Raw genomic sequence first — 20,004 nt, forward strand, 5'->3', positions numbered from 1 at the left:
CTTCACAAGGTGTACAGCCATCAACACTAATTCTAGAATATTTTCATCACCCCAAAAAGAAATCATGCCCGTTAGCAGCCACTCCCCATTTGCCCTCTCCCCCAGCCTCTAAACTCGTTGCAATGAGTCGTTTCCGACTCATATAGAGTCCCTATAGGACAGAGTAGAACTGCCCCATAGAGTTTGAGCCTCTAGCCCCTATAACCACTAATTTACTTTTTTGTCTCTAAATGTGCCTATCTGGATATTTTCTATAAATGGAATCATACATTATGTGACCTTTGTGTCTGGCATCTTTCACTTAGCACAATGTTTTCAAGGCTCATCCATGTTGTAGCATGTATCAATACTTCATTTCTTTATATGACTGAATAATATTCCATTGTATACCACGTTTTGTTTATCTTTTCCTCAGTTAATGAATATTTGGGTTGTTTCCACTTCGTGGCTGTTACCAGTAATGTTGCTATGAACGTTTGTGTACAAATTTTTTTTTGTGTGTGAACACTGGTTTTAAGTCCTCTTGGGTATATGCTTAGGAGTGGAGTTACTGACTCATATGTTAAGTTTGTTTTTTTTTTTATGGTAAGTCTAACTCTAGGGGGCAGTTCTACTCTGTCTTATAGGGTCGCTATGAGTCGGAATCGACTCGATGGCACTGGGTTTCAGGGTTTATGGTAAGTCTACGTTTACTATTTTGAGGAGCTGCCAAACTGTTTTTCAACTTGACTGGCCCATTTTATGTTAGTAAAAATAGGAATAAAAGCATGTTTTATTAATATTATTAAGAAATAATCATTCAGTAGCCACCCGACGTGTTTGTCAGTTTGTCGTACTGTGGGGGCTTGCGTGTTATGGTGATGCTGGAAGCTATGCTACCAGTATTCAGATACTAGCAGGGCCACCCATAGACAACAGGTTTCAGCTGAGCTTCCAGACTAAGACAGACTAGGAAAAAGGATGATGAGACTGCATCTTACATACTTTGGACATGTTGTCAGGAGGGATCAGTCCCTGGAGAAGGACATCATGCATGGCAAAGTACAGGGTCAGCAGAAAAGAGGAAGACCCTCAACAAGGTGGATTGACGCAGCGGCTGTAACAACGAGCTCAAGCATAACAACGATTGTGAGGATGGTGCAGGACCGGGCAGTGTTTCGTTCTGTTGTGCATAGGGTCACTATGAGTCGGAACCGACTTGATGGCACCTAACAAAAACAACTCAATAGCCAGCATCATGCTTGATGGGGACATGTTATAGTCAGTCTCATTAAAACTATGTCTGCTATTTTCATGTCTGTGTTACATTCTAGAAGAGCTTGCTAATGCAGTTAGGCAAGAAAATCCAAGAGTATTGGAAAGAAGCATAAATGATTACTATTCATAGGTGATATTATCGTCTACTTAGAGACTTTCAGGAAATCCACTAAAAAGTCTTGTAAGGTGGTAGTGGAAACCCTGGTGGCGTAGTGGTTAAGTGCTACGGCTGCTAACCAAAGGGTTGGCAGTTCGAATCCACCAGGCACTCCTTGGAAACTCTATGGGGGAGTTCTCTGCCCTATAGGGTCGCTATGAGTCGGAATCGACTCGACGGCACTGGGGTGGATTAAGGTGGTAGTTTACAAAGTACATCCAGAAATCAGTAAATAGCTTTCCTGTGTACCAGCCATAACCAGTTAAAAAATATAATGGAAAAAAACTCTCATTCAGGATAGCAATAAAAATATTCAATACCTGGAAATAAACACAAGTAAATGGAAGGGCCTAAATAAAGAAAATTACATAATTGCATTAGAAAGTAATTGGAATAAATTGAAAGAAATGACATGGCTCTTTAATGTAATTTAGATTACTTTCAGTGGGAATTAAGGTTTGTGTTTTTTTTTTCTGTTTAATAATTGAGGGTAACTTTTCCTTCTGTCTTGAATGAATGTACCTAGATTTTCAGTTTTTTACTTATTTAAGTTTCTCCAAATTAGTTTATACCTTATCTGAACAGCATACCTTATACAAACAAATTTTAGTAAAAGTGCTGTTATTAATAAAGCCTATGCTTAACATGGTACTGTAATTATAAACAATTCTTTTGGTCATATTTTCAGAAATAAACCTTGGTGGCTTAACTACCAGGTTGATTACACACACAAAAAATTTTTTTTTAGTTAAAGTAGTTTGGTGGTGTCTTCCCAAATTTACAGGTAAATACAACTCAAAACTTCATGAAAACACTTTGTGTTAAAACGTAGTCCGTACTTCACAAAATGAAATTCTGAATTCTGTTTCAACTTGAAGCTCTGGTTTATTGTATATTTGAGGACGGTCTTACTCTATCTTGTTTTATTGCAAGCTATTGATGCTGTCTTCTTTTTGTACATAGATTGTCTGTAAGTCATTGTTAATTAACAGTTATATTATTGTTAAATGTGTATTGGGTTCAGTTCAGCAAACATTTAAGCACCACTTGTTTAGAGATGAACCAACATAGGTTATGTAATTTTTTCACAGTCATGTAGCAAATAAAAGCTCGGGCTTTAAAGCCCAGCATCATGGTTTGGACAAAACGGCATCATTAAGCCTCTGGAAACCAGGCTAAATCATTACATTTTATCTTGAGGCTCCTAAATTAACCAGCCTAACTAATGCATTAAAGGGTTATCTAGAACTCAGATTTTTAACCCTAGAAATGGAAGTGGTCCTACTAGAGCAAAGAACTCATCAAAATCCCCCAAAATGTTAGTATTTGTCATTTCCCCTGGAGGAGATGAGCAGGAAGAAAGAGCGGCTGACATATATTGAATGCCCAGTATGTCTAGGCAAATTGAACTTATTATTTACCACAACTTCAGGCATAACTGTTATCCAAATCTTAAGGATTAGAAAACTGATAATCATACTAAGTAACTTGCCCAAAGTCACAGCTATAATAAAGGACAGAGCCAGGTTTGGAAACCTGGTATGTCAGGCATCTTACCACTCTACTATGGCTTCCCAGTCTTGGCTACTCACCAAAACCTATCCCCCCCCCCAAAAAAAAACCCGTTGCTGTAGAGTCAGTTCCGACTCTCAGTGACCCTATAGGACAGAGTAGAACTGCCCCATAGAGTTTCCAAGGAGCGTCTGTTGGGTGTGAACTTCCGACTTTTTGGTTAGCACCCATAGCTCTAACCACTGCACTACCAGGGTTTCCTGTCTACTCACAGGAGTTTTCTAAGGTGCCTGCTTTAAAAAAAAATGCTGAGCATGGGGCTTCTCCCCCTAGAATTCTGGTTCATTTGGGGTCTGGGGTAAGGCCAGGAAATGTATCTAGAACAGGAAGCCTAGGTGTTTCTGAACATTAGGCAGGTTGGGGAAATTCTACCAATCCCATCATGCGCTAAGAGGTGGGGTTTGAAGGTATCGGGGAGGCCGAGAGAGGATTGGGAGTAGGGAGAAACGAGTTTTAAAAAGGTTGTCACTTTCCTAGTTTTCACTATTAGTAAAATAAGAGTAGTAAGAATGGGTTGTGGAAATTATAAAATTGTTTTAGGTTCCTTAAGCTGCACAGAAAAAAAAGGTATTTTATTTATTTTTATTATAAATTTTCTTTTAGGCAACATTTGTACAGTCGGTTCTTTGGCATTATCCTTGTTTACACTTGGGAACAAATGCACCACTGAAGAGTATAGATAAGAATGTATTTTGGATGCAGAAGAGAGATGGAACTAGACGTAGAAATAACATAAAAACAGCTTTAAATATAGAATCAGTCATTTCCTCTGGTGTAATAACCCTAGAAAATCTTCAGTAACCTTAATCTAAAACTTTAATCCACAAAGTCCCAAGATTATAAAGATTTTGAGCTGGAAGAGATCTCAGATATCCACGTAATTTATGGATGAAGAAACCAAGGCTCAGAGAGGCCTAGACTTAGTGGCTTGCCCACTATTAGTGACCGACTTGCAAATCCGTGCTGGCCCTGTCTCCTTTGAATGCTTATTGATTGCAGATAAGTACCAGGAAAAAGCAACTTGCCCAAGGTCATTCCAGTTTTTAGGAATACACTTAGTGGCAAATTATGTTTCATTTATATTCCCTACTTTGTTTATCTAATTTTATGGTTTCTTCCTTTTTTCGTTCGCCTGTTGAGAATATGAATGTATTTAAAGAAATTCCTTTTAGAAGATTATGCAGTTTGAAATATTATAGCTGATCAATGACATGTTAGAAAAATGAACCCTTCTTAGAATAGTGTATTTAGCAAATGGATGCTTTCAGAACATGTTGTCGTAAGGAAGAACTCTATAGTTTTCTCTACTTTTTTGTCACGGAAAATTCATGAGTAGGGAAAAATGATTTTAGCTAGATACCTATATATGAATTCTAACGGGAATATGACAGCGTATCTGTGTAGTAGTATGAGCTTTGGATTCAGAGTTGGGTTCAATGATCATATCTGTAAACTTAATAGCTCCTTGATCTTGGATGAATCATTAACTCTCAGCCTACCTTTTTTCTTCTCTACTATATTTAACATGCCTCATGGTTTTCAATGATTAATTGGAATTAAATGAGAGAATATGTGTAAAACCACTAGCACTGTACTTTGAACAAAATACCTCATTGCCTTCGAGTCAATGCTAACCTGTAGCAACCCTATAGGACAGAGTAGAACTGCTCCCATAGGGTTTCCAAGGCTGTAAAACTTTCTGGAAGCAGACTGCCACATCTTTCTCCTGCAGAGTGGCTCTTGGTTTCAAACTGCAGACCTCTCTGCTAGGAGCCAAGCACTTAACCACTGTGCCACCAGGGCTCCTTTTGAACGAAACAGAGAGTGAATAAATGATAGCTGTTATTATTGATTTCCTTGACCCAGTAGTTATTTAGAAGGATGCTGATTTCTGACTGCAAGTACTTTATTTTCCTGTTTCATTTTTTTTTTTTTTGTAATCAGAAAATATCTGTATGATACCTGCTTTTAAGAATTTTAGGTTTACTTTACAGACTAGAAAGTGGTCAGTTTTTATAACATTTCATAGATACTTGGAAAGAACCCATATTCCTTTTTACATTATAAAATACAATATCTATCTAGTATTCATTCTAATATAAATTGCTTCAAATGTTTTGTCTTTTGTTCATTGTACTGGTTGATATGAGTGTGCTAAAATTTCCCCTTCCATTTATTTCGTTTTATAGTCCCCAAAGCATCTGTTTTTGTGTTTTGTGGTTAAGTTAGTTTGGGGTTAAATGCTCAATACTGTTATGCATTTACTGTTTTTAAAGACTTTTCTCTTTGAAAAAATAATACACGTCAACTGCAGAAAATCTGGAAAAGAGAAGCATACACAGAAGGAAATAAAACATCTGTACTCTGGCTATGAAATAACACTTAAAAGATTTTTGTGGGATTTAGACTATGGGTTTTAGAATCAGTATGGGTTTTAGAATTAGATTTGGATTTGAATTTGGACTCTGCTACTTATTACCCTTGAGCAGAATATTAGACTTTCTCATTTATTCAACAAACATTTATTGAACTCCTACTGTGTCCTGGGCCTTTTGCTGGGGGCTGAGAGGGCTGCAGTGCTTAACAAGATTGACATACCCATCTTGGCTTAATTTCCTTATTTGTAAATTAGTGACAGTGGCTTCCAAAGTTGTTAGAAGCATCAAATATAATCAATAGTGCACCACGTTTTAAAAGCTTAGTTTTTAAATTGGTTTAAGGTTTTTGCCTTGCATTTTATTTGTGGCATGAATATTACCAACACTTGCTTTCTTTTTCTTTCGACTTTTCTATACCTATCTGTTTTGTTTGGGTTTTTCATTAAAGCAGTATATCATTGTATTTTAATTTTTTAAATATAAGACTTTTAAAGTTTTTATTTTTATTATCAAACGTTTAAAACACATACCAGAATAGAGAGAGAGAAAGTGGTATAATTAACCATAGTCCCATAACCTAGCCTCAGTGATTACGAACTCAAGGCCAGTTTTGTTTCCTCTGTCCCCCCCATACCCCACACCCCCTTCTGGCTCCAGTGCATTATTTTGAAGCTAATCGTAGTTACATCAGTTCAGATGTATATGTTTGAGTTTCTGTTTCTTAAAAGATAAAGATTTTTAGAACATATAGCCATCACACCATCATCACTCACACAAAAGTATCAATTCTGTAATACCATCAAATACCCGGTAAGACACTTCCTTTTAATTAGACAATTTAAACTTTACATTTCTTACATTGTTACTTTTGGAATGATCTCTGTCATCTTACTTTAAAATTTTTATTCTTTCCTTCTTTTCCTCCCCGCTCTGCTATATGGATTGTTTTGTTTGAGGAGGTTATAAAATTTAGAATTATGGAACTAGAAAGACCTGGGTTTGAATCCTGGTTCTGCGATTTACTAATTAACTTTGCTGAGCCTTGGTTTCCTCATCTGTAAAACAAGGGTAATTATATCTACCTCATGTTCTTAGAGTTGAATGTGATTGTATGGGTAAAGTTTAACGTGTTATTAACAGTCTCTGCCAGTTAAATTATCTTCTCTTGTGCTATTTACTGTAATAAAGATCTATTCTTGGTTACTGTATGGTTTTTCAAAACATTCCAAAATTTGTATTTATTGCATAATTGCTAAAAATAATGGTTTTTAAATATCCTTTTAGGGAAGACAATTTAGAATCCCTGCTCCTTCTCCCTTCTTCCACTTCTTTTGAGTCCACGTTAATTTACAAATCTGACCTTTAATTTTTAAAGTGTTTTTTCTTTTATATTATATACTTATATTATTCCTCAATATTGACCCTTTTTCCTTTAGTGAACTTAATTATTTTACTCAGTTATTTCTAGATATTAAGTTGCTATCAGTATCTTCACCAGTTGTTTCCTACCACAATATTCTTGAGCTTTTATTTTGATTCTCTTTTGGTGGTATAGGGTATACCTTTGAATAATTTATGAAAAAGGATACTGCCAGGATGGTGAAATTTTACAAGGCTTTGCAGATCTAATTTCCTGTGACCTTTGTATATGAAAAACTAGGATGAGGTATAAAATTCTTAGATTGTAACTTTTCCCTTTCAACTTTCTGTAAGTCATTACTTCCTTGTCTTCCGGCATTTTATTGTTACAGAGGAGAAATCTGAGGTCAACCTGATTTTAGTTACTTTGAAAATAACCTATTTTTTTTCTGCTTGTATGCTTGTAGGATTATATCTTTATCCTTGAAATTTAAAAACATTTGCCAGGACATATCTTGGTGTTGATGATCTCACCTTCTCAGTCTCCAGTCTCAGGTATTTTTTTTTTTCAGAACTGGAAAGTTTTCTCTTATACTTTTGAGTGATTAAATTGCCTTTTTTTTTTTTCCTTTAGGAACATCTGTTATTCATAGATTATTTCCACGTCTGTCCTCCATGGTTTTTTAATCTTCTCTCTCTTTTTTTTTCTTTTTTCATTTACTCAAGTTTGTCCTCTGTGGCATGGGTTCCGTTTTCTGCTGTGTCGATTCTAATACTTGATAGTCACAATGCAGACTTAATTTTGGCTACTGTGTTTTCATTTCTTTATTCTTATTTCAACATAATCTTATTTCATAAGCAGAATTCCCCTAAGGGGGGTACACTCCAAAAAACACGAGGTGGATTCAGGCCTAAAACTTAATCTGTTTTCTCAGGCCACAACCACAGGATCAGGGGACGAAAAAAAGCTTCTGAGAGGGTCCTCTTAAACTTAAAATGTAGCAATAACTAGAGGTCATTCCTACTCCAGTCCAGAAAATAGCTTGGGTACTTGCAGGCCTTTAGTAGCTAGAGGAATAGTAAAGCCAGGTGTAAAGGCACCTTAACTAGAAATAAACTGATTTTTCTAATTACATTTATTGTTTTTCCCTTGATATAACTAACACATAATAAATGCATATGATTTTGAAAATACAATAGAAGGAAGAAAATCCTATGACCCAGGTAACTACTGATAAGATTTTATATGTTTTGCCAGTCACATGCACACATGTTGGGGGGGGTTGCAAAATTGGGGTCATACTATATAGTTTTGTATCATTTTAATTTAATATATCGCAAGCATATCTTTGCATCATTGATTTTTCTTTGAGGCCCTGATTTTAACCATTGCATAGTGTTCCTACATATGAATAGATGTATTTTGATTTATTTAACGAGTCCCCTGTTGGTCATTTAGATTGTTTTCTATTTTTCAGTATAATGAGTATGATGACTATCACTGTACATAAGTCTTTATGCACATCTCTGATATTTCCTTAGGATAAATGAGGAGCTGATTCTTAATCCTGTCACATTGGTAAGGATTATATACATTCCTTATTAAGAATATAAAATGCTTGTTTCTGATTGTTTCAATGTGATTGCATAGAAGAGTCTTTGAATTCTGAACAATTTGATGGTGTCTTAACTGACGTTCGAGAGAGAGGTGTCTATTGCCTTACACTCAGCACCTTCATGGAACTAGTAGTACAGAAACTGGGGCAGGAAAACCCCTGATTATCACAGGGACTCTGAAGGCAGATATACTTGTGGAAACTTGAGGGTGGCTAAAAAGAAGTGTGGCTCTTGTTCAGTCCTACAACTTGGGTCTCCAAGTTGTAATACACTAGGGCTTTGGACCCCTTTTTCCCCTTCTCCCTTCCTAGTTAATTCAGAATGTTATTCTCTGTGAGGAATCTTTTTTAAACAATGTTCGTATGTAAATTTCATTTCTAATTAGGAGAGTGTCAGTAGATCATATGTCCTACTAAGTATAAGGTAGCATTTTATCAATCACAGATAATTTTAGTCCTAGTATACTTGCACGTGGTGATCTCCTGCTGGATTCAAAGCCATTTTTTAAAACTTAAATTATGTTTTCTTCAGATGTGTCAAACACCAGCCTGGATATGTGCATTGTTACAACATGCCATTACAACAAAACAATGTGTTTAATAGGGTTAAGATGAAATTATTTTAAAGCATTAAAGTGTTCTTATTTTCAACATTTCCAGTCTTCCTTGAAAATGTGGAAATACTCTAGAGGTCCTGAAACCTTGGTTCGGAATTAGTGCTCTTTGAATTGTTCTTCCTCTTTAATGATCCTCAGTGCACATTTTATACAATAACATTAAAAGTGGTTTTGAAAACAATTCCTGCTGAGACTCAAACTCTTTAACAATCTCTTTGATCTGATTTGTTCTGATGAGACCCATATTGTAGGTTATTGGCATTTGTGACTTTTTACACATTTCAGCCTAACAAAGTGTGATTAGCATCTCCTAACCTTTTCTAGTATTTCACATCCCATTTGCATTTGTACAATCTGCCAACCTCTGTAGTTTTTTGGCTGGAAGGCATTATGGTGGGATGAGAGAGGATAAATACATTTGCCTCACTTTTCGACCAATTTTTTGGTCCACACTCTTTCTTAGCCACGTTGTGTAAAAATATATCACACATATGAATGATCTCTTCTACCCTGATTGGCAGGAAATGGGCTGTAGTAAGTGATGAACCAGCTATCTTAACACTCTCCTAATAAGTCTTCATTGCATTGGATGTTTAGAAGTTATCCGTAAAAAGTAAATCTTACACAGTCCATTGAGGCAAAAGAGGAGAAGAGAAGTAACATTTACTGAGCATCTACTATCCCTTGGTGAGTCCTTTTTAATTTCAACATCTCCTTGAGGTAGATATTACATACATCTTACAAACAAAGAAACTGAGGATCAACACGTTAAGTAACTTACCCAATTTCAGGTAACTACGCCAGTAAGTGACAGAGTTGGGCTTAAACCCACTACTGGCCTGCTCCAGAGCACATTCTTTCCTACTTGTTTCTCATAATTAAAGAGCTATCTGTCCCTGTTTAATAGGTACTCTTCCTTGAGCTTTTGGAACTGTAGAAAGTGCCTGTTGAGTCAGATTGATGGTCCATGTAACCCTAATCACTAATGAAACTAAGGGTCATTTTTCAAAAGGGAAATTTCTTAACTGTAGAAGTAACTTAATGCTAATTTCTAATAGAGACCATTTGAATCCTTGTTTCAATGTAATGATATAAAAGGTTTGTTGAAGTGAAGGTGCTTTTGGGGGGTAATATTTACAAAGCTTCACTGGTATATAGGATAACATTGGCTTTCATATTTTCCTGCTTTACAAGTTAAGTTGTTCAAAATGTTATAAATCTTTGCTAAACTCAGAAGGGAAGTATTTTTGTAAAAAGTAGAGCTTACAGTACCTTTTAGATCATGTTTCCCCTCTTTTTTTTTTGGTTAGATTGCTTTGTTGGTATATAGTGTTAGCCAGGTGAGGAGTTCAGAAAAGAGAGTATGTTGTAAAATTTGTAGGTGACGTGGAACTGAAAATAATGAAGAGGCTAATTGACAGATTTGGAACCCAGTCTATACAGACCGTAGCAATGGGTCAGAGCTGGAAAAAAAAAAATGAATCAAAAAATTTAAATATGGCTTTACTCTTGGGACTAAGAGTAATAACAAGTACAGGATAGAGGATACCTGGCTTAGTTGCAGTATAAGTAAGGAAGACAAGGATTTCATCAGAAAACTTAGTATGAGTCACCAGTGTATGTAGGCTTTCCAAAAACCATGCATATGCAAAACTGCATTAGTAAAATTTTATTTTCGAGAGAAAGGAGGGTGACCTGGCCTTTATTCTGCAGTGGTCACAACACAGTTGGAATGCTAATTGCATACAACTCTGTATACCCCCCTGAAGAAAACAAGAATAGTGACAGGTGCCATCTGTCTTGATGTCTGAAGGAACTTGAGTTACCTAGAAAAGACTTGGAGTGATTGATGGGCATAGATGTAGGTTCACTTCCTGTGACACTGCAGGTAGAGTACAAGCAAGTTAGCATATATTAGTATCTTTTCAGGGGAATTCGTGGTTGAGGAAAGTTACTGCATAATGAAGCATTTTACCCAGCAGACAGTGCTTTTTCTGAGATAGAATAGTTGGCTGCCTGGTTGAGGTAGTACATTCTTGTCTTGAAAATGTTCACATGTAGGTGAGGATGAAGTAGAAAGAATTGAAGTATATGATGTGTACTTGGAACTGAAGACTTTCAAGACCCCGTAGCAGTCCTAAATTTTTTTTTTAGTTCTCACATCAAAAGGACTTTATGGAGTATTCTCAGCTACCTCGCCTTAGTAATAATTTGCATTGGTACAGGTCTTTACAGTTTATAAAGTGCTTTCTTATGAGTTACCACAGTTTTCAGCCTAACAACCCTTTGTGGTAGGCAGGGCAAGTGTCCCCATTTTGAACAGATAAAGTAATAGGCTAAGAGAAATTCTGAATTGTCTGTAATCACAAGGCTTATAAATGGCAGACCTAGGACTCTACCTCTGGTCTCCCAGCTCCTAAGTTCAATGCTGTTTCTACCATACCAGTTTTCTTTAAAGGTTATAAGTTGTGAAATTTGCTTTGCATACGTTGAAAATCACAAGGAGCAGCAGCAGATGGTTCCCATGGAAAATGTAAGTGTAGCTTAAGTTAGACCAAAGTTTCTAAAGCCGTGGAGCCATTAAGCAGATCTGTGTTATAGAAAGGGAACTCTACTTACAATCTAGCTTGGGCAACTGTATGAATGATGGCGCACATATAGAAGCAGCAGGTTGGTGGGCCAGAGATGGGGTGGCTGGATTTTGGAGGTAATAAAATCGCTTTGAGTCGGAATCAACTCGACAGCACTGGGTTTGGTTTGTTTGGTTTTTAAAATAGCTAACATTGATTGAGTGCTTACTAAATACCAGGCACTATGGTTGGTGTTTTATATCTTTTATCTCATTTAATCTGCACAGCAGCTCTGAAGATAAGACTTTTAACCCCCATAAAAAGAAACTAAAGCTTAGATAGTTTTACTGATTTGTCCAAGGTGTTATAATTCATAGCCAGTAGCATAAAAGCAGGAACATGGATCCAATGATCTGACTCCAAAGCCAGTGTTTTTGAGAGCTTTGAGGTTTGTCTGGGACATTTGGGTAAGAAATGATTAATAGTCAGTTGAATAAAATGGTTGTGGCTTTTAGGAGAGGGATGTATCCTGGAGATATTTGGGTGTCATCACCATGTAAGTGGGTGATACTGTAGCCTGTGGAAGTATCTTAGGAAACTATAGATTTTATACTTGCATTCCCCCTTACGTGCATCTGGCACCATTTCTGTGCTTTGTAGTATAGTACAGGCGTTCCCTTTCCTAGGAACATCTATGAGTGGGTGGAAAGGATGAAAATGAAAGGTGTCCTTCGTATGAGTCACTAGACTGCAAGATCCTTTAGGATGGAGGCCAAGGGGGCCATGTTTTATTTATCTCTCATCTAAAAGTCAGTACCTAGGACATAGTATGTATGAAATGAAGTGGATGGATGAATGCATGGGTAAATTAGGCAATGGGAGAATAGATAGTAGAGTTCAAGTTGAGAATAGCTGCCTTACCTCAGAATGGGGTGATAAGTGGGCTGCATTTTATTTCTTAGTTGTTAAGACTCCGAAGATGATTAGTTTAGATCCTTGTACACTTGTTGAATTAACAAGTGGTAAGAACATTTTTTTTAGGGAACTAGAGAAGCCACTTTATGTTCCTGACTTCTGATTGTTATTTTTTTAAATTACACTAACCCAAAACCCAGTTTTTTAATAACATATTCATTGTAGATACATTAGAAAATTCAGATAAGCAAAAACAAACGAACTTTGAATTGTCTAAAATATTACCACCCAGAGATAGCCACTGTAAACGTTTTGGTGTATATTCTTCCAGATTTTTTCCCATACAAATATATACATTAAAACATATGTATATATTTATTTAAAATGGGATTGTTATAATCCATATTGTTTTGTAAACTGCTTTTTCATTTATTACATGTAAGTGTCTTTCCATGTCAATAAATTTACATCTTTATTGTCATTTTTAATGACTGCATAGTGTTCCATTATATGGATGTACCATAATATATTTAACTAGTTCCCTACTATTAAGAATTTAGGTTTCCAATTCGGAGTTATTTTTTGAAAAAGAGTTGTGGTGAGCATTCTTCTATGTACATCTTTGTACAGATGTCCATTTTTTTTAAGAACTAAATCAATGGGACATTTCCAAGCTTTATGTGTGTTTTTTTTTAAATACAGACTCAAATTGCATTCCAGAAAGGTTGTGCTGATTCACGCTTTCACCAGCAGTATATCCAGAGTGCTCGTTGCCCCATACCCACATTAACACTGTTATTTTTTTCTGTAAATAATTAATCAATTTGAAAGGCAAAAGGTATCTTTTGGTTAAACACATCATTTTTATTAGTACTAAGGCTGAACTCTTTTTTTCCCCTTATTGCTCATTTCTGTTGAGGTTCATCGTTTTTTCTTAACAGGTTTGTAAAAAAATTTTTTTAAAAAAAAGAACTCTTTATGTATTGAAGATACGAACCCTTTGTCACATGTTACTTTTTTTTTGTAATCAGTTTGTCTTTTATCTTTTTTGTGTCTGGCAGAAGTTTTACACTTTTTAAATGCCTTTTTTTTTCTTTATGATTTCCTTCCTCCTTACCCCATGAGTATTATCTACCTGTATTTATATATTTATAATACTTGTATAATTTTTAGAACATTTAAATGTTTAACCCATCTGAAATTTATTGACAGATCTAGCTTAATTTTCTCCCCAAATAATTAATCAGTTGCCATGATTAATTATCAGTGGAGTTGGAATTTAGAATGTGTTTTGCCATTGAAAGTGTTGTAAGTGATGGTTTGGTGAGGTTTTAATAAAACCATTTGTAATGCATTTGACTATTTAAGTAAACTCATGGGCTCACCTGGAAAGGTAATCATCATTTACTACATTATTTCCGTGGACAAATGCTTTTATAGTTTCAAATAATTAATTTGCAGATTACTTTTGGAAGCACAACCTGTTGCAAATTGGCAACTGCATCCTTGTATGGTGGTTCTACTTCGTTAGAGCCCTGTAGGACTGAAAATATTCTTTGATTTTTTTGGCCTGCCTTCATTTAACTCACCGATGCGAGATCTGTTTTGGTAACTTTTTACTTGCTGTGCTTTTCACAGAATGGACAGCAAATTATGGATGAACCTATGGGAGAGGAGGAGATTAATCTACAAACTGTAAGTAAACTATTGTGTTATAAGTGGTACAGATAAACCAGATGCCATCATATTGAAGTATTCTTATTTTTAAACCGAGCGAAGTAACGGTTTACGGTATTAGAAATGTGTTGATGCTTAAACAGTAATTTTACGAAAATACATTCCTGAATATGCCAGTAAACTTTCTTTATACTGTTTGAGACTGATTTTAAGAGAATGACAAAACAAACTGCTTTATATTGTTGAAAATTTTTCATGGGTGCCTTAAAACTGACCTTTTAAAAAAATCAAGCTGACCATAGACTTATTCATGAAGGCAAAAAATATAAAGATTATACTTTACAGAAATAGTTAACATAGAAAATGAACATTCACCATATCCTCATCTGCTTTGTTCTTCAGCCCTTCATCCCCAGCACCTAGAACAATGCCCAGCACATCACAACATTCATTAAATATTACTTGGATTAATGAGTTGCCCCACCCACCCCCAAGATAACCATTGTCAACAACTCAATTATAGTCTTCTTTTTATTCTGTACAGAAGACAATTATTATTTATACTTGGAAAAAAATACATATTCTCAACTTGCTCTGTTCACTTAACAGGTCTTGAACATCTTTATAGATCTACCTCTTTTTTAATGGTTGCGTAGTTTTCTCTTTTATGCGTGTCCTACATTAAGTGTAATTTTCCCCTATTTATTTTTGTGAACTTGTGTTTCAGTAGGACATAGTCTTTAAAAACGATGTGTTGAAACAAAGGATGGGGACATTTAAATCTCATAGACATTGCCAAATTTGCCCTCCAAAAAGATGGTAAAAATTTGAGTGCCTGTTCAAGCTTACCCTGGTCAACCCTGGATATTATCAGAAATTCTTTCTTATGTAAGCCACACTAAATGTTTTCTCCTTTCAATTGATATCTTATTTGATTTTTAGTCAAGTTAAATAGCCATGCATTCTGGGCTTTTCTATTTCATGTGTTTGCCAAATTTTCTTAGGGGTTGCTTGTTGTCTCTTTATTGGTTTCTGTTATCTCTGTGTATAGTCTGTATATTAACTTCCATGTCTATGAGATATCTTGTAAATGTTTTCTCCCCCTCGTTTTTTAAAAACTGATTATGTTGTCTTTCATGGCTGATGCACAGAAGTTGTAATTTGTAAAAACTTTTACTCTTTGACTTCTGGGTTTATGCTTTGGTTAGAAAATTCTTTCCTGCAACAAAGTTATAAAAATATCCTCTTATATTTTGACCTAATGCTTTTATGATTTTGTTTGTATTTTTGTTTGTTTTCAATTACATCTGTGATCCATTTGGAATTTTAGTACCTGATATAAGGTAGAAATCTGACTTTTTTCCTAAACCTCATTTATTGAGTAAGTAAAATCCAATCTTTTCCTACTCACTTGCATGCCTCTTTTATCATATATAAAATTACCATAAAACCCTGAATGTTTTGACTTTCCATACTGTTCTAATTACTATAGCTTTATTATGTAGTTTTCTTCATGGCAAGGCAAGCCTTCCTACCTACCACATTTCTACTTTTCAAAATTCTCTTGGCCACTCTTACACATTTAATCATCCAGATGAATTTGACAGTCAATTTGTCAAGTACTCCTTAAAAATTTATTGGAATTGTTATTAGAATTACGTTAAATTTACAGATTAACATAAAGAGAATTATTTTAATAATACTGAGTCTTCACATCCAGAAACATTTATTTATTCTGATATTCTTTTATATCCTTTATCAAAATTTTATGATTTCTTATGTATAGTTCTACATTTCTTAGTAAGATAATTCATGGGTATTTAATAGTTTTGGTTGTATAGGACTTTTTTCTAGTATGTCTTCTACCTGGTTATTGCTAATATATAAAAAGCATTATATTTCTATATGCTTTTTAACATCTTGTGAAAGGTAACTTGCCAAATATCAAACAAATTGTCATGGACAGTGTATCAGTTATGGAAGAGTGAGATCATTGTAGTCTTCTGCTTAAAACCCTTCAACAGCTCTGCACTCCCTTCCGTTGCTTATTTCCTTGTCTGTAGTCTCTATTAAACTGTGAGTTGCATGAAAGCAGTGACCATGTTGAACTTACTCCATGTTTTATATCCAATGTCTAGTACCCAGTTAGTGTTCAATAAGTATTTGTTCATTAAATGAGTGCATGAATTACATTTTGGCAACCACAGGGACCCAAACTTGGGTCCTAGTGCCCAGGGTTACCTTCAGATTTGATCTAGATTCTCGCTCCCCTGAACCATATGAGGCACTTTACTTGGTTAGTCTATAGCATACATTTACATGTATGCAAACAGAAAAACTGTAAGTGTTAATATTGATTTGTCTAACACCAGATACCTTTTATCTTTGTGTAACAATTTCTTTGCAGTGAAAACCTCCAAATTTCTAATTGTAATCTAAAATTAAAGCATTCTCCAGTGTGCGGTTTTATGGCTTGTACTTTCCCTCAGAGTATTCACAGCATTAGTAACATGTACATCTGGGAAAAAACTACATTCTAGAGATTGGTTGGAAAAGTGCAAGGCTGAGATATTACCGATAATCTGAGTGAGGTTGTTGAGTAGATCATCCCAGATCACATGAATTAGTTGTAGGTATCAGATAAAAGCCTACTATTTAATATTTCTTTTGCGATATTAGATATAAAAAATTGCCAAAACATATACTCTTTTTATACTTTTAAATTGCGTGTGCTTTGAATATAGTTTTTATAAAACGCTTTCTTTTTGTCAATTGCTAAAAATGTAAATAGCGAAAGTTGGGGTGTTATATTAGTTGTCTATTTGATGCATAATAAATTACCGCAAATTTAGTAGCTTAAAACAGTGTACACTTATTATCTCACAGGTTCTGTGGGGGAGGAGTCTGGGTACAGCTTAGCTGGGTCCTTTGCTTCAGAATCTCTAATAGGCTACAATCAAGATGGCAACCAGGGCTAGTGTCTCATCTGAAACTTGACTGGAGAAGGCTCTGCTCCTCAGCTCACATGATTGTTGTCAGGGTTTAGCTCCTTCCCATGTAGACCTTGCCCATGTGGACATTACCATATGGCAGCTTACTTCAGCAAAGCCAGTAGGCAAGACAGAAGTTACAAGCTGATGCAACATAATCATCTTGTCACCTGTGCTGTAGTTTTTTTTGTTAGAATCAAGTCATATATCCCACTCACAGCGCAAGGGCAGGGGAGATTACCCAAGGGTAAGAATATCAGGAGGTAGAACTAACTGGGGGCCGTTTTAGAGTCTGTTCACCAAAGATGTCAAGATAAATAATTAGATCGTAGACAAGGTCTAAGGTAGAAATAACTATTTGGTTTTAAATCATTTGACTAAGTAATTATAACTAGCATAAATAGTGTGTAACAGTTTAAAAAGCTTTTTTAGTTCCATTTTTGTTTCTTAACACAACCCCAGGAGAGACATGGTGAGGGCAAGTACTCATCTGTCCTAGGATTGTCTAGACTTGAGGCTCTCTAAGGATTTGACTTGCCCAGGCACCAAGTCAATAAAAGCTAGAGTTGAGACACTGTCAGTGTATAGAGATTGCTAATTGTACCCCAGTATTCATTTCACCTTCCAAAAGAACCCCCAGTTTTAGCTCGGAACCTGGCTGCCCAGCCAGAGACCACATTTCACAGCCTGTGTGTGACTATGTGACAGAGTTCTTGCCAGTGAGATGGGAGTGGAAGTTTTGTGTGCAACATCTAGATCTTGCCCAAAAACATTTGGACATAACATGCTGTCCTTTATCCATGGGCTAGAATGTAGAGTATGATGATAAGCCAGTTTTGATCAGGACAAGACTTAGAAAAGATGGAGAGTAACCATCAACCCAAGATATTTTTACAAGAAATCTGGATTCCCAATGACCTAATGCTCTAGAGACACCTCTCCACCCTAAATTAGTCTCTTACCTATCAACTTCTTTATGAGAGAAAAATAGGCATTTATTTCATTTGAGCCATTGTATTTTGAGGTTTCTTCATTATAGCAGCTTAGTCTGTGCTCTAACTACATCTAGTCATTCACAAGAACACAAGCTCCAGATCTTCTAGTTCACTTCTTAGGCCCCACTCTTGAAAATGAGTTAAAAGCCAAATATCACCAGATTTTCGAGGAAGGCTTCCAGCATGAAAGAATGAAATCAAAATAAACAGGAGGAGGATCTTGGAGGAATAGACAATGCGGGGAAAAGGACAAAGAAAAGTTAGTACCCTTGGAGTGTTAAGAAACTCAGTGGAATCCCTAAAACAATAAAATTAAAAAACCCAGACCTACTGCCATCGATTCCTACTCATAGCGACCCTACAGGACAGAGTAGAACTCTGCCCCATAGGGTTTCCAGGGAGTGCCTGGTGGATTCTAACTGCTGACCTTTTGGTTAGCAGCTGTAGCTCTTAACCACTATGCCACCAGGATTTCCAAAACAAGAATAGAATTCTATTTTTAAAAAAAGAAGATGAAGAAGAAGGATCAGATAAAGAAGAAACTTTTAGAAACTAAAAATGTGATAGGACTTTTTTGTGTTTTAGTAGAATATTTAGAAGCTATAAAGTTGAAGAGATCTCCCCCAAAATAGACCAATAAGACAAAAAGATAGAAAATCTATCATCTAACTAATGGAAATTCCACAAAGAAATAAAATGGAGGGGAAGAAATTAGGGAACACCAAAAGGTACCTGGTTATTTTCCCCACATTCTAACATCTCTAAAATTGAAATGCTTGTTATAATCGATGGTGTGACACATTTTAATTCACACCAATTTTTTTTCATAATGATACAGTGATAATCATGATCTTAGTATTGGATACCAAAATATATAAAAAAAAGTTTTTCCCAAAATGAGGACAATGAGTGTCGAGATTAAAACAGCCTACTGGTAACCTATTAGTGAACAACAACGACAAACCCTGCTCATTATAATGAAATATCAAAACACCAGGGATAAAAAGAAGATCCTAAAAGCTTTTAAAGATTTTTTAAAAATATATATAGAAGATTAGGTGAAGATTAGGTATAATGATGACGTCATACTTCTCAACATTGGAAATCAGAAGACATGCCTTTGATGATGTGCTTAGTGAAATGATTTTCAACCCAGAAAATTTTAGACATGTACCCTTTTTCCAGGAAGGTGCTGGAAAATGAGCTCCACCCACACTAGAGGGTTGTTAAGTGAGAAGAAGAAACATGGGATTCAGGAAACAAGGGACCTAGCACTACAACTGTGATAAAGTTTCTTCTCAATATGATGAATGAAGGAAGTTTCAGGAGACTAGTTCATTCAATAGGCTTAGAGGATAATCAATCCAGATTAAAGCAGACAGAGGTGGTTCCAGGAAGGTTATCTTCAGGGGTAAAAAAAAAAATAGAAGAGAGAAGTTATCCAGTAGGTTTCAGTATTAAAAATTTCCTTGAAGGGAACCCAAGGTTGAAAAGGGAGAGCGTTCACATGTTGTGGGGTTGTTAACCAATGTCATAGAACAATGTGTGTACTGACTGTTTAATGAGAAACTGGTTTGTTTTATAAACCTTCATCTAAAGTGCAATAAAAAATTTAAAAATATAACAAAAAAAAAATTCCCTTGAGAGCCTGTTGCAAGGTGGGAAGAATTTAAGGTAGGTACAAAAAAAAAAAAAAATACAAAGAAAGCAAATTAAAAAACAATTCCCTTTACCCTGTAATCTGCCTATCTCCCATATCCTAGAGCTGCTTTTCTCCCATTCTTCTAGAATTTTAATACTGCTGTCTTTTCTTCTGGTTGTCTAAAGGTTCAATCCTTTTCCTGTCTTTACTCACCAGATGTAAAAAAACTTTTATTTTCTCCATGTATCACATAAATTTA

At 35.6% G+C, this 20,004-nt stretch overlaps 1 protein-coding gene across 3 annotated transcripts in view; it reads left to right on the plus strand.

Moving 5' to 3' along the window:
* RPS6KA3 (ribosomal protein S6 kinase A3) overlaps window positions 1-20,004 on the plus strand; it is a 111,443-nt gene that overhangs the window by 12,358 nt on the left and 79,081 nt on the right. Inside the window, exons 2-4 of one of the 3 annotated variants that reach the window (XM_049873249.1) lie at window positions 7,191-7,278; window positions 8,266-8,302; window positions 14,080-14,136. In XM_049873249.1, the coding sequence (XP_049729206.1) occupies window positions 14,095-14,136 (42 nt within the window). In that variant the 5' untranslated portion in view covers window positions 7,191-7,278; window positions 8,266-8,302; window positions 14,080-14,094. Of the gene's footprint in view, window positions 1-7,190; window positions 7,279-8,265; window positions 8,303-14,079; window positions 14,137-20,004 lie in introns of those variants that run through there. The other 2 variants (XM_049873250.1, XM_049873248.1) reach the window with 2 other exon arrangements.

The sequence above is a fragment of the Elephas maximus genome, chromosome X, assembly GCF_024166365.1.
Source record: "Elephas maximus indicus isolate mEleMax1 chromosome X, mEleMax1 primary haplotype, whole genome shotgun sequence".
Lineage (NCBI taxonomy): Eukaryota > Metazoa > Chordata > Mammalia > Proboscidea > Elephantidae > Elephas > Elephas maximus.